This window comes from Eurosta solidaginis, chromosome 1, assembly GCF_040869045.1.
Source record: "Eurosta solidaginis isolate ZX-2024a chromosome 1, ASM4086904v1, whole genome shotgun sequence".
In the NCBI taxonomy this organism is placed as follows: domain Eukaryota; kingdom Metazoa; phylum Arthropoda; class Insecta; order Diptera; family Tephritidae; genus Eurosta; species Eurosta solidaginis.
Window position 1 is genome coordinate 79,276,105 of NC_090319.1, and position 18,086 is coordinate 79,294,190.

At 41.4% G+C, this 18,086-nt stretch overlaps 1 protein-coding gene across 5 annotated transcripts in view; it reads left to right on the forward strand.

The window, feature by feature from the left end:
• The window catches only part of Irk2 (Inwardly rectifying potassium channel 2), a 101,491-nt gene that overhangs the window by 74,790 nt on the left and 8,615 nt on the right, over window positions 1-18,086 (forward strand). For all 5 annotated transcript variants that reach the window (XM_067758742.1, XM_067758720.1, XM_067758722.1 and 2 more), the window contains 2 exons: window positions 16,393-16,667; window positions 16,740-17,522. In XM_067758742.1, the coding sequence (XP_067614843.1) occupies window positions 16,418-16,667; window positions 16,740-17,522 (1,033 nt within the window). In that variant the 5' untranslated portion in view covers window positions 16,393-16,417. The remainder of the gene's footprint in view (window positions 1-16,392; window positions 16,668-16,739; window positions 17,523-18,086) is intronic.

Here is an 18,086-nt window from a genome sequence, read left to right on the forward strand (position 1 = left end):
CATACGGTCTGCAATTTGCATTAGACCGTTACACTGAAAGAAAAAACGTGAACACATATGGCTGTGTGGGAATTATGAGATCCAATAAATTAGATTAAATAACGCTTTAGAGTATGATTAAGTGTTGTTGAAATAATCACTTAATAGCTTTTATTGGAAAGTGACTAGCAAAAGTTCATTATGTCTAGTAATTTTTATAATACTCAATGTCTCAGTGTAGCTTTTCAGTTTTCAGGTTCCTACACGGTTTTAAGGATCAAATTCAAGAAACAAAAACATGCAAATATGTTCTGATCACTTTCTATGTGACATCTGGCTTAACCCAAAACCACTCAAAGTTAACTGACTTACGGTAATTTTTTGTTAGACATGCTATATAATCCTTTGCTGGGAAAGATAAGTTAAGTTAGATTGAACTGGCCGGTGCGTGAGGAACTCACGTAGACTAAATGAGTCTATAGTGTTATTATAAAATCAGGATTTATGTTATAAAATAACTCTGTACTTTTGGAAAATGCCAGAAGCTTTCTAGGACCTATGACACTGGCTGCTTTTGGATCTGATAGCTTTGTAACTCCGAACAGCTTGAATCTCAGTCTTGTCAGCGCAGAAAAGAGTACAGTACGTGCTCGATAGTTCTCTCTTGCAACCCACACTTCCCATAGCTGCTATCACTGACGAGGCCTTATTTAAAAGCATGCGACGCTAGAGAGCAGTGTCCAATCAGAGTACCCATCATGAGCCACGCTATGTGATGGCATATATCTAATCTAATCTAATCTAATATCTAATATATATTATAAATGGGAAAGTTTGGATGTTAAGATGTTTGGATGTTTGGATGTTTGTCCAGACGTTTGTCTTTGTGACTCAATCACGCAAGAACGGCTGGACCGATTTGGATGAAAATTTGCACACACACTAGCTATATATTTTTCAAAAGGGGCGTGGCCTCCGCCCCCTAGGAACAGTTATAATTTAATTATTATATTTTTTCGTCTTTGCGACTGAATCACACCAGAATGGCTACACGGATTTTGATGAAATTTGGGACGCAGACAGCAGTCTACTAGCGAAATTTTTTTCGAACATGGAAAGAGGGGTGGGGGTCCCACGACCCCTTCCAGAAATTATTTTTCAATAATTTTTACACATTATAACTTTACGTATACTGGCCTTCACCAATATCACAGACTCAAGGGGTCAAATAAGTCGAGGGCTTACAAAGTAAGCAGTGACACCCTCCGCCCGCCCCCTTTATCTCCACCTCTGGTGTAAAATCTATAAATTGTTATAACTCAATATAAATTTTCTCCTAAAACAATAGTTTTTGATATCTGGTACATACAGAACGAGATCTAGACAATTTTGGAGGAACGATCAGTGGTCCTCTCCTCTACTCTTGCCATCCGCCCTCCATCAATTGTTTTTATTAGCACGCTTTTATTAGCTTTATCTGTATGTTTCTATGTAACTTTTTATTCGCTCCAATGCGCCTGCTGCCTTATTAACATGGTTTTATAATTAGCTTCACCTTATTTGTAATCCCGTAAGGGTCATATCGAGACCCTTCCGGGATGATTTCTGTATGGTTTTCGGGATCGGTCCGGGATTACGCCGGGGTAATTTCGGGACTTTTTCGGGACTAATTGGGGATCATTTTGGGACCCTTCCGGGATCATTTCTGTATAGTTTTCGGGATCCGTCCGGGATCCCGTCGGGGTTATTTTGGGACATTTTCGGGACTATTCCGGAATCATTTCGGGACTATTTCGCGATCATTTGAGGACCCTTCCGGCATCATTTCTGGATGGTTTTCGGGATCCGTCCGGGATCCCGTCGGGGTACTTTCGGGATCATTTGCGTAACTTCGAGAGATAAATTCTTGATGGTTTCCGGGATCATTACGGAACTTTTTCGGGTTTATTTTGGGTCCCTTTAGGCGTCATTTCTGGATGGTCCTCGGGATTCGTCCGGCATCCCGTCGGGGTCATTTCGGGACTTTTTCGCGACTAATACGGGATCATTCGGCATCATTTCTGGATGGTTTTCGGGATTCGTCCGGGATCTCGTCGGGGTCATTTGGGGACTTTTTCGGGATCATTTGGGGGCTCTTCCGGCACCATTTCTGGATGGTTTTCGGGATCCGTCCGGGATCTCGTCGGGGTCATTTGGGGACTTTTTCGGGATCATTTGGGGGCTCTTCCGGCATCATTTCTGGATGGTTTTCGGCATCCGTCCAGGATCTCGTCGGGTCATTTGAGGACTTTTTCGGGATCATTTGGGGGCTCTTGCGGCATCATTTCTGGATGGTTTTCGGGATCCGTCCGGGATCTCGTCGGGGTCATTTGGGGACTTTTTCGGGATCATTTTGGGGCTCTTCCGGCATCATTTCTGGATGGTTTTCGGGATCCGTCCGGGATCCCGTCGGGGTCATTTCGGGACTTTTTCGCGACTAATACGGGATCATTTGGGAACCCTTTCGGCATCATTTCTGGATGGTTTTCGGGATACGTCCGGGGTCCCGTCGGGGTCATTTTGGGACTTTTTCGCGACTAATACGGGATCATTTGGGAACCCTTTCGGCATCATTTCTGAATGATTTTCGGGATACGTCCGGGATCCCATCAGGGTAATTTCGGGACTATTAGGGGATCATTTGGGAACCTTTCCGGCATCATTTCTGGATAATTTTCGGGATCCGTCCGGGATGCCGACGAGGTCATTTCGGGACTATTTCTGGATCATTTGGGATACCTACCGGCATCATTTCTGGATGGTTTTTGGGATTCGTCCGGGATCCCGTCGTGGTCATTTCGGGACTTTTTCTCGACTAATACGGGATCATTTGCGGACCCTTTCGGCATCATTTCCGGATAGTTGTCGGGATTCCGTCACGGTCATTTCGGGACTATTAGGGGATCATTTGAGGACCTTTCCGGCATCATTTCTGGATAGTTTTCGGAATCCTTTCGGGATCCCGTCAGGGTCATTTTGGGACTTTTTCGGGGCTAATACGGGATCATTTGAGGATCCTCTAAGGGTTGTTTCGTGACTTTTTCTGTTTATTTCGGGATCATTTGGGGACCCTTCCGGCATAATTTCTTGATGGTTTGCCGGATCCATCAGGGTCATTTCGGGACCATTTTGGGATCATTTGGGGACCCTTCCGAGATCATTTCGGGATCCGTCCGGGATGCCGTAGGAGCCATTTCGGGATTTTTTGTTACTTTTCCGGGATAGTTTTTGAATCCTTCCGGAATCATTTCTGTATGGTTTTCGCGATCCGTCGTTGATTCCCTCGGAGCCATTTCGGAAGTTTTTCTGGAGTATGTGGGGGTCATTTGGGGACTTTTTCGGGATCATTGTGGTCCCTTCCGACATCATTTCTGGATGGTTTTTGGGATTCGTCCGGCATCCCGTCGGGGTCATTTCGGGACTTTTTCTCAACTAATACGGGATCATTTGCGGGCCCTTTCGGTATCATTTCTGGATAGTTGTCGGGATCCGTTCGGGATCCCGTCAGGGTCTTTTCGGAACTATTGGGAGATCATTTGAGGACCTTTCCGGCATCATTTCTGGTTAGTTTTCGGGATCCTTTCCGGGTCCCATCAGGGTCATTTCGGGACTTTTTCGGCATCATTTAAGACTGGTTTTCAGGATTCGTCTGGGATCCCGTCAGGGTAATTTCTGGACGTTTCCGAGACTATTTCGGGATAATTTTGGGACCCTGCCAAGATCATTTCTAGATGGATTTCGGGATCTGTCCGGGATGCCGTCAGGGTAATTTTGGGACTATTAGGTGATCATTTGAGGACCTTTCCGGCATCACTTCTGGATGGCTTTCGGTATCCGTTCAGGATCCCGTCGGAATAATTGCGGGACTTTTCGGGATCATTTGGTGTCCCTTCCAGCATCATTTCTGGATGGTTTTTGGGATTCGTCCGGCATCCCGTCGGGGTCATTTCGGGACTTTTTCTCGACTAATACGGGATCATTTGCGGGCTCTTTCGGCATCATTTCTAGATAGTTGTCGGGATCCGTTCGGGATCCCGTCAGGGTCTTTTCGGAACTATTAGGAGATCATTTGAGGACCTTTCCGGCATCATTTCTGGATAGTTTTCGGGATCCTTTCGGGGTCCAGTCAGGGTAATTTCGGGACTTTTTCGGGATCATTTAGAGATGGCTTTCAGGATTCGTCCGGGAACCCGTCAGGGTAATTTCTGAACTTTTCCGAGACTATTTCGGGATAATTTTGGGACCTTCCCAAGATCATTTCTGGATGGATTTCGGGATTTGTCCGGGATCCCGTCGGGGTTATTTCGGGAGCTTTTCGGGGCTGATACGGGATCATTTGGGGATCCTTCCGGAATCATTTCTGTATGGTTTTCGCGATCAGTCGTGGATCCCCTCGAAGCCATTTCGGAACTTTTTCTGGAGTATGTCGGGATAATTTAGGGACCCTCCCTGGATATTTTCTGGATGGTTTTTGAGATCCGCCCGTGAGCCCGTCAGGGTCATTTCGGAACCTTTTCGGGATCATTTTGGAACACCTTCAGGGATCATTTCTGTGTGGTTCTCTGTATACGTCTAGAATCGTGTCGCTGTCATTTCGAGTTTTTTTGGGACTATTCGGGGAACTTTTGGAGACCCTTTCGGGGCATTTCTTGATGGTTTTCGGGATCCGTCCGCGATAGCGTGGGGGTAATTTCGTTGCTTTTTCTGGATAATTTCGGGATCATTTGGGATCCTATCAGGTTATCAGCTCATTTAGTTCTTTTTTTTACTCAATTACAAAAATAAAATGCATTAGACAGAAAACAAAATTTTAAACAGATAATAAGCAGGCTAACGCGAATAGCCCATATATTTAAATTTCTCCTTGCGGACGGGGCCGCGGGTAAAGGCTAGTATATATATATATAGATGGATAGACTATATGTCTATATGCAGTAGTGTGTACGGTAGTAGTATGTCCAACATCGGCGGTCCAGGCGAAGCTACCCGTCAGTTATTATCTGACGTAACCAGCTCGATAATATTATATGCAGCACCAGTATGGGAGGGATCTAAAATGGTTCACCAAAAAAATATACTAGCAGCTTACCGTATTACTGCTATACGAATTGCATGTGCTTATCGGACGGTGTCGGCCGACGCAATCCATGTTTTTTCCAGGAAGATCGCAGTAGATCTAAACTCAGGTGAAATGGCCGATCTGTATGGCCTTGGAATCGGTCGACCATCTGAAGATGCTAAGAAAAGCGCAAGGTCACGAAGAATAGTTAGGTGACAAGAACGGTGAGAAGAATCGAGAAAATGGCGCTGGACCTTCATGCTAGTTCGGAATATAGCGGAATCGTACGAGCGAAAACACGGATAACTAAAGTACCACCTCACACAGATATTAAGCGGACACAGCGGCTTCAAGAAAAATCTACATAAGCGTGGAATAGAGGAGGATCCTTTCTGTCCGCACTGTGCCCCCGAATTTGAAAGCGCAGAACATGTAATGTTTCACTGCCCCCGTTTTCACGGCGGGAGTCTCACTGTACAAAGGGTTTTGGAGAGAAGCCTTCCATTAAGAATTTAGTGCTCCGCATGTGCAGACAAATAGATTGTTGGACTGCTGTGAGCAAGATAGCCTTTATTGTTCTGACGCAATTGATGTATGCTGAAAGGGAGCGCAGAAAATGCGAAGTAGTGGCGACTAAATCACATTTCCCTCCCGTGACGTTATGTCTAACGGCGGTCCCACAGGGTCCCGACACATGAACAGGATTAGCCTGGTTTCATTGGGCCACTTGAGAGTTGTGCGCTACCCCAACGTCCAACGAAAGGGGGAACAAGTAATGTGTACGGTGTGGCAACGGGTGACAATCGACTGTGTCATTCTCTTCCAACTTGATCATGCGTTAAGCCAGGGTCCTTCCGGGGTCATTTGACTTTATTTGACGAAAAAGTGTATATTTTAAAACTCACACTTATTAAATCTACCCCCAGGGAACCTCCCATGGTCATTTCGGGATGAGTATAGTGACTTCCTCAGGGTCCTCCCGGGGTAATTTAGGGATAATTTTGGGATGATTTTGTGAACTCTCTCGGATTACTTCCGGGCTCACTTCGGGATGATTTTCGGACTCTTTCTGTATCCTCCCGGGGTCATTTGGCGAACCTTTCGGTACGATTTAGGGGAATATATGGTGCCCTCCCGAGGTCATTTCCGGAACTATATTGGGGTCCTACGGAGCCCTTTCGGTTGGACTTTGCGGTCTCTCTGGGAATTCTCCCGAGGCCATTTCCGAATAAATTTGGGGCGATTTCAAGATTACTTCGGATACATCATCGGGGTGCTCCTGGAGTAATTTCGGGATGAACTTGAGGGTCATTAGGGGATCACCTCGGGTCATTTAAGTGTTATTTCGGGATGATTTCGGGGTCCTTGCGCGGTTTAAGAGTATGTTTTCGTGTGGTTTTGGGGACTCCCCAGGTGTCCTCGCAGGGTTATTTCAGGACCATTTCGGGATGATTTTGGATCCACGTATTTTGGGATCACTTGGGAGAAAAGCGTAATATTTTATTTTAACATTATGCCATATTAAGTTCCTATCGCAATCTGTTTTTTCTGCAGGATGCTTTTAGAAAATAATCTCCATGTTTCTGCCAGGCGTCCAGTGATGGCTGTCATTTCTTTGATGATAAGAGTAACTTTGTTAGCAGAAGTGTATAAGGTCTGCAAATGATCTTCGTCACTATGCAGCCCCCGCTTGGTTTAACGCCTTTCCTGCTTGGTCCATTATTTGCAGCCATCACCTCGTTTTAATCTCGCCCAATCTGATTGTTTAGCTAGCTCTTCCGCATTTTTATTGTCATCTATTCCCTTATGCCTAGAGACTCAATATAGATGTATATATCTCCCTATCCCGATTTTTTCCAGAGTTTACTGACAATTTCACACACTTTTAGATCTTGTGATTTGAGAGATTATAGCTTTAATTGCTGTCTGGATGTCAATGTTTTATGTGATTTTCCTGTTGTTGTAGCGATAAGGTTACTCCACGAAGGCTTTGGGGAGTGTTGTCGATGTGATATTCCTTTTCCGGATACAGATCCGGTACGCTCCGGTAAGACAGCCCCATTAAGATGCTAGCCCGAACATCTCGGGAACGCTTTATATGGCCACATTATACCTTCAGGCCATCCCTCCTACCCCACCCCCAAGTTCCGTGAGGAGCTTGTGGTCGCCAGAGCCTCGTCTGTTAGTGTAACGGGATTCGCCAGGTAGGAAACTAGGTAGTCTGTCCGTATATAAAGGAAGATTTTAAAAAAAATGTCATGTTTTATTTTTTATTTTTACGTAATAAAAGAGAACAAAGGTGCGATTTAAGTTATGAGTGCCGTTAATTAGTTATGCAATCGCACTGCGGGTTCTCAAGTGTGCATTTGTTTATGTATATATTTAGCGATGCGGCCGGTGAATAGAATATAGAACCAGAGCACGTAAACCAAAATACGAACTTATCTTTATTAATAAAGTGCAAAAACTTGAACTAAAATTACATTTTACTAAGGCCGGTTTTTCAGTAGTTGGTTAAGCTAAGCTTAAACTAAGTTTGCTTAAACTCTAGTCAAATTTAAACTCCATTTAAACTACTGAGCAGTTTTTCAGTCACAGTTTAAGGCCGCCTTTGTGGTGTGCGTTTTAGAGCGGCGACATTTGATTTTTTTATTATCTAGATAAATTGTAGATACAGCAGCAGCTGGATTTTGTTTACCCAACAACACTTAAAAGATATTTATCCAGCGCCTTTTTGTACGTCAACACTGTTTTTCATTATCTAGATAAATAGTAGATAATGCAACAGCCGGCTTTTCTTTACATATTCGACGTCTTCATCATCATCATTAACTGGTGCTTAACCACCTAAGCGATTTCGACCATTTCGTAACAAGTCACGCCAGCTATCTCTGTTTCGCGATCACTGACGCCAATTGGGAGCACCAAGTGAAGTCAAGTCTTCATCCACCTGCCTGTCCCAATTCACTGGAGGTCTTTCTTCTGCTTCCAAACTTCGGTATTCTGCGGTATCGACTGAAATACTTTCTTGGCCGGGGCGTCTTCGTCCATTCGCATAACATTACCTAGCCAGCAGTGGCGTAGTGAAGAGGGCGGGGAGGAGGGCATCTTGCCGGTGCTACTCACAGGAGGCACCAAATGGCCGCAAAGCAGAACTTTCTGGATAATTTGTATTTCTATTATAACTAATTTCTGGAAGAATGTTCTATACTAAAAAATGCATGCGTATATCCGGAACACTTGTGACAGGTTGTGGAATAATTGAAAGCATATATGTTTTTTCTCACGTTCAACGTTACGATGGGAATTATTAAAAAATGCTTCAACAAAAACGTGAATCTGAGACACGCGCCAGAATACAAGCGGTTAGCGTTATCGTCGATGGGCTAGTGAATATAGTAGAACACTTAGAACAGTTAGCAGAGGACACTAACACCATAAGTGACACCAGAAGCGAAGCTACAATTCTGTTGCAAAGTACACTAAATTTTAATTTCATAACATTAGTTCGTTTCTGGTATGAAAAATTAAGGAGGATTGATCGTGTGCAGCACATATTACAAGATCCGGGGATGAATTCTAGAGTAGCGTATCATGATCTTAAATCATTGGCGATTGAACTATCCGAAATTCGAGACACCCTCTGTGAAAAAGCAATAGAAATAGATAAGTCTTTATGGTAAAAATGGGATTTTGTTATAGTAAAACGTGTAAGAAGGCACCGCAAAATGCCCGGAGATTCGGCTAGAGATGTTGGTTTTTTCGTAGGATGTGAAATTTCTCGCATTATGAAAAGTGTTCTCGATCGTCTCCAAGATATACTTAAAAGATTTACATGACTTAATGACTTTAATTATACTCAGTTGAGCAGAGCTCACAGAGTATATTAACTTTGATTGGATAACGGTTGGTTGTACAGGTATAAAGGAATCGAGATAGATATAGACTTCCATATATCAAAATTATCAGAATCGAAAAAAAAATTGATTGAGCCATGTCCGTCCGTCCGTCCGTCCGTCCGTTAACAGGATAACTTGAGTAAATTTTGAGGTATCTTGATGAAATTTGGTATGTAGGTTCATACTATATAGGATATCATACTATAACCACTCCACTTTTTCGATATCGAAAATTTCGAAAAACGGAAAAAGTGCGATAATTCCTTACCAAAGACGGATAAAGCGATGAAACTTGGTAGGTGAGTTGAACTTATGACGCAGAATATAAAATTAGTAAAACTTTGGACAATGGGCGTGGCACCGCCCACTTTTAAAAGCAGGTAATTTAGAAGTTTTACAAGCTGTAATTTGGCAGTCGTTAAAGATATCATGATGAAATTTGGCAGGAACGTTACTCCTATTTCTATATATAATTAATTAGCAAAAATATAATTAAAAATTAGCAAAATCGGAGAACGACCACGCCCATTTAAAAAAAAAATTTTAAAGTCAAATTAAAAAAAAAACGTTAATATCTTTACTGTATATAAGTAAATTATGTCAACATTCAACTCCAGTAATGATATGGTGCAAAAAATACAAATATAAAAGAAAATTTCACAATGGGCGTAGTTCAGCCCTTTTTGATTTAATTTGTCTAGGATACTTTTAATGCCATAAGTCGAACAAAAATTTACCAATCCCTGTGAAATTTGGTAGGGGCTTAGATTCTATGACGGTAACTGTTTTCTGTGAAAAAGGGTGAAATCGGTTGAAGCCAGGCCAAGTTTTTATACACAGTCGTCCGTCTGTCCTTCCACTCGGCCGTTAACACGATAACTTGAGCAAAAATCGATATATCTTTACTAAACTCAGTTCATGTAATTATCTGAACTCACTTTGTAATGGTATAAAAAATAGCCGAAATCCCCCGCCCCCCTTTTCGATAACGAAAATTACGAAAAATGAAAAAATGCCATAATTCTATACCAAATACGAAAAAAGGGATGAAATATGGCAATTGGATTGGTTTATTGACGCAAAATATAACTTTAGAAAACAAATTTTTAAAATGGGTGTGACACCTACCATATTAAGTAGAAGAAAATGAAAAAGTTCTAAAGGGCGAAATCAAAAGCCCTTGGAATCTTTGCAGGAATACTGTTCGTGGTATTACATATATAAATAAATTAGCGGTACCACATTTTGGTCGATATCTCGAAAACGCCTTCACATATACAACTACCACCACTTCCTTTTAAAACCCTCATTAATACCTTTATTATATTATTATATTTGATACCCATATCGTACAAACACATTATAGAGTCACCCCTGGTCCACCTTTATGGCGATATCTCGAAAAGGAGTCCGCCTATAGAACTAAGGCCCACTCCCTTTTAAAATACCCATTAACACCTTTCATTTGATACCCATGCCGTACAAACGCATTCTAGAGTCACCCCTGGTCCACCTTTATGGCGATATCTCGAAAAGGAGTCCGCCTATAGAACTAATGCCCACTCCCTTTTAAAATACTCATTAACACCTTTCATTTGATACCCATATCGTACAAACAAATTCTAGAGTCACCCCTGGTCCACCTTTATGGCGATATCTCGAAAAGGCGTCCACCCATAGAACTATGGCCCACTCCCTTTTAAAGTACTCATTAACACCTTTCGTTTCATACCCATATTGTACAAACAAATTCTAGAGTCACCCCTGGTCCACCTTTATGGCGATATCTCGAAAAGGCGTCCACCCATAGAACTATCGCCCACTCCCTTTTAAAGTACTCATTAACACCTTTCGTTTCATACCCATATTGTACAAACAAATTCTAGAGTCACCCCTGGTCCACCTTTATGGCGATATCTCGAAAGGGCGTCCACCAATAGAACTAAGCCCCACGCCCTTTTAAAAAACTCAATAACACCTTTCATTTGATACCCATATCGTACAAACAAATTCTAGAGTCACCCCTGGTCCACCTTTATGGCGATATTTCGAAAAGGCGTTCACCTATAGAACTAAGGCCCACTCCCTTTTAAAATAATCATTAACACCTTTCGTTTGATACCCATATTGTACAAACAATTTCTAGAGTCACCCCTGGTCCACCTTTATGGCGATATTTCGAAAAGGCGTTCACCTATAGAACTAAGGCCCACTCCCGTTTAAAATAATCATTAACACCTTTCGTTTGATACCCATATCGTACAAACAAATTATAGAGTCACCCCTGGTCCACCTTTATGGCGAAAGCTCGAAAAGGAGTCCGCCTATAGAACTAAGGCCCACTCCCTTTTAAAATACTCATTAACACCTTTCATTTGATACCCATATCGTACAAACAAATTCTAGAGTCACCCCTGGTCCACCTTTATGGCCATATCTCGAAAAGGCGTCCACCCATAGAACTATGGCCCACTCCCTTTTAAAATACTCATTAACACCTTTCGTTTGATACCCATATTATACAAACAAATTCTAGAGTCACCCCTGGACCACCTTTATGGCGATATCTCGAAAGGGCGTCCACCAATAGAGCTAAGGCCCACGCCCTTTTAAAAAACTCATTAACACCTTTCATTTGATACCCATATCGTACAAACAAATTCTAGAGTCATCCCTGGACCACCTTTATGGCGATATCTCGAAAGGGCGTCCACCAATAGAGCTAAGGCCCACGCCCTTTTAAAAAACTCATTAACACCTTTCATTTGATACCCATATCGTACAAACAAATTCTAGAGTCATCCCTGGACCACCTTTATGGCGAAAGCTCGAAAAGGAGTCCGCCTATAGAACTAAGGCCCACTCCCTTTTAAAATACTCATTAACACCTTTCATTTGATACCCATATCGTACAAACAAATTCTAGAGTCACCCCTGGTCCACCTTTATGGCCATATCTCGAAAAGGCGTCCACCCATAGAACTATGGCCCACTCCCTTTTAAAATACTCATTAACACCTTTCGTTTGATACCCATATTATACAAACAAATTCTAGAGTCACCCCTGGACCACCTTTATGGCGATATCTCGAAAGGGCGTCCACCAATAGAGCTAAGGCCCACGCCCTTTTAAAAAACTCATTAACACCTTTCATTTGATACCCATATCGTACAAACAAATTCTAGAGTCACCCCTGATCTACCTTTATGGCGATATCTCGAAAAGGTGTCCACCTATAGAACTAAGGCCCACGCCCTTTTAAAAAACTCATTAACACCTTTCATTTGATACCCATATCGTACAAACAAATTCTAGAGTCATCCCTGGACCACCTTTATGGCGATATCTCGAAAAGGTGTCCACCTATAGAACTAAGCCCCACGCCCTTTTAAAATACTCATTAACCCCTTTCATTTGATACCCATATCGTACAAATAAATTCTAGAGTCAGTCCTGGTCCACCTTTATGGCGATGTCCCTAAATGGCGTCCACCTATAGAACTATGGCCCTCTTAAAATACTCTTTAATACCTTCCATTTGATACACATGTCATACAAACACATTCCAGGGTTAGCCTAGGTTGATTTTCCTACATGGTGATTTTCCCTTACTTTGTCTCCATAGCTCTCAGCTGAGTATGTAATGTTCGGTTACACCCGAACTTAGCCTTCCTTACTTGTTTTAGATTTGGATTTCTCTTAGACGTTGAAAATTTGTTAAACAAGGATATTACGACTTCGGATAGCAATTGTTTGAACTTGGGTGAATTTTATAATACAGATTTCGATGGAACAGAATTGTTTATCGAAATACGAGTATGTGACTGCAAAATGCAGTAGAAAGGAAATTGAACCAAAAAAATATGAAAGCTTCAGCCTAATCTTCAGAGTACAAATTAAATTTAAATTTCAGTGGAATCTTTGTCCACTTTTTTTTTACTCAGTCCATACTTCTTTGAACTAGCAATTTGTTTTAGAAGTTTAACATTCATAGGTTCTGACAAATGTTGAACAAATAATGGCACGTCAAGGTTACAAAATTAAATGCACGATTATAATGTGCGTCATGTTTCCACATCGGAACGATTCCTTTCGTCCGTCCATTGTGAATTTAGTAATGAAAGTACTCGCTCACAGTTGAAAAAAAGAATTGAACGATTTTCAAAATCTCAGAAAAACAAACCACATTCGGATTCGCAAGTTTTTTCTCGTCTTACTTCGAATTTAGTAAAATCCGGGACTTTTCGGAAATATCCGGGACAGCGGGACAGCGGGACATTTCATCAAAATCCGGGACATGTCCCGGATTTCCGTGACGCATGGTGACCCTTATTAAAGTGCACAGAAAATCTGGATAGAAAGTTTAAGCGTAGTTTAACTGACAAACTGAGTTGAGCTTGTACTAAACAACGGGCTTAATATGTAAGACGGTTATTTCAGCGTTGACATTGAACTTATTTACACATGAGTAAGATAAATTGCATGCCGTTGCTATAAACTTATGGTAAGTTTATTACATAAAGCTTGCATATTATCAGGCGCGATGATCTTCAGTAAATATATATATAGCGCAGGTAAAGTAATGTACGTGTGTGTTGGTTACTTAGCCCGCTAGATCCGTTCCGCTGATCATTGACTTAGTGCGTTTACGCTACCTAGTTTTAGGCACACTGCTAATTAGGCGCAATTTCGTGAAAATAGATTTAGAATATTAAATCTCCGTACAGTGCGTAGGTATCTTAAAATTTGCACAAAAACGGATGTTTCAGAGACGAAAAATCTTTATAAATGTGTACAGGAATTCCAACGGTCATTATTTACGATGAAAAAGTTCATTGGATTTGGATACGGAGAATTTTAAGCATTTGTGAGACCAGAACAAAGTGTGAAACATAAATTTTTAGCATTGGTATTAATTTAACATTAATAGTTGGAAATATCTCGTTGCCAGAAATCTCAGTCTAAAATTGAGAGCACTTTCCTGTATAAAAACTGTAAAACCGTGTAGAAAATACTTAAAACATATAATCCCCTTTCGCGGACATTTTTGGGTCTTCAAACTTTTATTTTGTGAGCAAGAGCCTAGAACAGCATTGGTGCGATTCGAAAACGACCTTCAGGACTTACGTGGCCTATGACGATTACACAGGCCGAAAAATTGGTAAAAAGTTTAGACCTTGATATGAACCGATGACCCGATCACTGAATCTGAATATCGCGTTAGACTTTTTAATTTGGTTCTCCTTTTCGAAATATTCTTGTACAAGGGTACGAAAAACACGTTTTCGGTGCATACCCTACGTAACTTCGCCACGAAAACAAATTATCATCAAAATTCAACATAATAGATTTCTTTGTGTGCTCACAATCGTTTATTTTTAACAAATTATTTTAGTAAAATATAGTTAAACAAAAGCACTACGACCAATAATGCTCAAAACTCGCTAATCGCACGAATCTCCATCTTTACAACCGAAGCTTTATTTATAGATTTGGATTCCAAATAAAAGCGAAAAAGGGACCTGCACATAAAAACAGCAATTAGAAATAATATATAAGCTATTCTTCCACTCAGGTATTCTTTCGTTATGGTTAGGATTGTGAAACAAAGTAGCCAGTTTAAGCCCCAGTTAAGGTTGACATAGCCATAACGCCATAGTCATAACCATATTTTCACTTATCTATATCAAATTGGCATCAGTTATTGGTGCCTTAAACTAAAAATCGTGAAAATTTCATAAAAATGAAGAAAACGCAAAAATTTCAAACATATACCACAAAGTCTTTTAGTCAAAACGTATCCGAAAAAAACAGATAAAATCTACAAAAAGTTAATAAATTCTCCAACTCAACTATTTTTAGGTTATGGATGTGGCGAAAACCCAAAAACCAATTGTTTGGCTATGGTATGGTTATGGCTTTAGCGTTATGGTATGGCACCACTAATCGATTACATTGATTTCCATAATATTGGTTCGATAAGCTGTTTTATCTGGTTATGGTTAAGTCACCATTAACTGGCCTTTTAATTTCCTTCAACTTAAATGTTTTGCTTAATTAGTTTAAAATGATGGTATACTGAACCTCCATGGTTTGCTGAAGCCATCCACAGGCAGAGATTATGCATGTAAGGTATCTAGGTGTCTAAACGTAGACTTCAAATGTAGACGCTCTGAGCCCTGACAAAAGGAACTAGTTATTTTAACCAGACGATTCTAAATTGGATGGTAAGACCGATACTTTTCTATGGGCTGCTTGTCTAATGAAACGCACTGGATACTGCTAGTACTGCCAAAAGTTGGTATCTGGGGGTGGTAGGAGTTGTTTGTACGCCAAAGGTTCAAACTGCACTATGACTTTCGAATGGAAGTGACCAAAGTTAAAGAGGATAGTGTTACTACCGTTTGGTAATGTAACATTTCCTCGGAGATATAATCGGTAATATACTATCAGCAGCTATGCAATCGAGGATCTGGGAAAACCTGACCTCGCTTCTTTTTCTCTAGTACTATTTTAAGATAAGTGAGTCTGAGTCCCGTAGCATGTCAATATACTGACAACTGATACGGTTGTATTTTGTTTCAAAAGAGAACTTATTATGAAGACAGGAACTCGAAATTTCGTTGGCTTCTTTTTGTCTGTTCTTGCACATATAGATCCGAATGAAGTGAGAAAACGCTGAGCAATCAGTACCTGTTGTTGTAGCGATAAGGACACTCCCCGAAGGCTTTGGGGAGTGTTATGGTTGTTGGCGGTCCTTTGCCGAATGCATATCCGGTACGTTGCAGTACCAAGCCCGACCATCTCGGGAACGATTTGTTATGACCACATGCGACCTTCTGGCCATACCGTTCTCCCACCCTCTAGATCCATGAGGAGTTCGGGGTCGCCAGAGCCTCGGCTTTTAATGAAACAGGATTCGCCACGGATAGGTGAGTTTGACAATTGGGGTGGAGAAGCTATATATTGTGCTGGCAACCCCTTTAAAGGGTTACGCTTTACAACCCCTTCAATATATTTGGTATTTTAGTCACCTCTTACGACAGGCATACCTACCGCGGGTATATTCTAACCCCTTAACCCGCTGGGGCTCTCATGTGTTCCTGTTAAATGGGGGAATATGACTTTACACTGCACCAGCTATCTAAGTAATTAAAGCTGAAACGGTATCATCTCTACTCTTAACGCTGCCCAAATGAGCTTTTTCAACCGCAGGTAGTTGTCACTCGACCTAACATAAATTAAACATCAACAGAAAGCCAAGAGAATTCCATAAGCTCACGTATTCTTAAGAAGAGTGATATCTCACAAACTTGTCCCTCTGAATTTTACTAGAAGTTTATTCGGCCTACTTTGTTAAATTGATTTTTATTTCCAGTACTAACAAAATACTTTTGAAATCTTACCTGCTATAGATCGCGCAACTTTCGTCCGGGTAGCATGCGAAAAGTTCGACGACGTGCTGTCTTCAAAAATGGTGATTGCAATATTTTACAAAAGAATCTGATGCGACGGCGTTTGCGCTTCATGCAGGATCTCTATACAACGCTTGTCGATTCACAATGGCGCTGGACGCTGCTCGTATTTGCGCTCTCTTTCATACTCTCTTGGCTATTCTTTGCGTTACTCTGGTGGTTAATCATATTTACACATGGCGACTTGGAAGAGCTTCATTTGCCTGAACATCAAGGTATAAGCAGATACTTCATCATAAATCGAATAGATAATTTTTCACGTCTTTTGTCTTACTCACGTCTTTCAGAGGAGTCCGGTTGGACACCTTGCGTTTCAGCTATACACGGCTTTACCTCATGCTTTCTATTCTCGATTGAAACTCAACACACTATCGGCTATGGTGTGCGCACCACTTCCGAAGAATGTCCTGAGGCTATATTTATGATGTGCTTTCAGTCGATATATGGCGTTATGTCTTCCGCTTTTATGGGTGGCATTGTCTTTGCTAAGATGACACGCGCCAAACAACGCGCACAAACATTGCTCTTCTCTAAATATGCTGTGATTTGTCAACGCGATGGTGGTCTGTCGTTGATGTTCCGCGTGGGTGATATGCGTAAGTCACACATCATTGGTGCTACAGTACGCGCTCAACTCATACGTACGCGCACCACGAAAGAGGGTGAGGTTATGTCGCAGCATTTTACGGAGCTAGAAATTGGTGCTGATGAGTCTGGTGCGGATTTGTTTTTCATTTGGCCAATGATTATCGAACATAAAATTGATGAGAATTCACCATTTTACAATATGTCTGCTACCGATATATTGCAGGATAAATTTGAATTGGTTGTTGTTTTGGAAGGTACCGTTGAATCAACTGGTCAATCGACGCAGGCGCGCTCCAGTTATCTTAATACGGAAATATTATGGGGACATCGTTTTGATCCAGTGGTTTTGTATAATAAGGATCGTCAAGCTTATGAGATTGATTATGCTCGCTTCAACGAAACTACACAAGTGGATACGCCTCTGTGCAGTGCGAGAGAGTTGAATGAGATTTATAAAATCCAGGAAGGCTTTAGAACACCAGGTGAGTTTTGTGAACAAAAAATATTTATGGTGTCGAAGTGTTTTCCTTAAAATTCACACAATTTGCTCTACAAAGCAAAAAAAATATGTGTCTTAATAAAGGCGTCCCACAAAAATGCTTTCGCGTTGGCGTTCATTGCCTGATTTGTCGGTCTATTCATGAGTCCAATTTGCTCTGCCTCGTCGAGTTGATATTACAACTCGTGGTTTAAAAAATTAAGATCATCTGGGAACAAATGATGAGTCTCTTAAAAGTCAGGTTAATAATTTTGTCCATATCCATTCCGTTAAGTTTAAATATTTGAGCATTTTTCAATGAGCTACAAAAGGCTTTCGAGTAAGAATTGCTCCAAGTACTTAGATATGAATCGCACTGAACGAGCTACACCGCCTCTTCTGCCTTTTTACAATGCAGCCATGCCACGTTGGTGACAGTAGTCCTGTGTCGGGTGAATTGAACAAATATCTGTACCATGTCCCGAAAGTTATGGGAGTATTGCGGATATAGCTCAACTGCTTCGGGAACGAAATTTTCTAACTCCTCGAACCTTTGAGTGTGCGGATA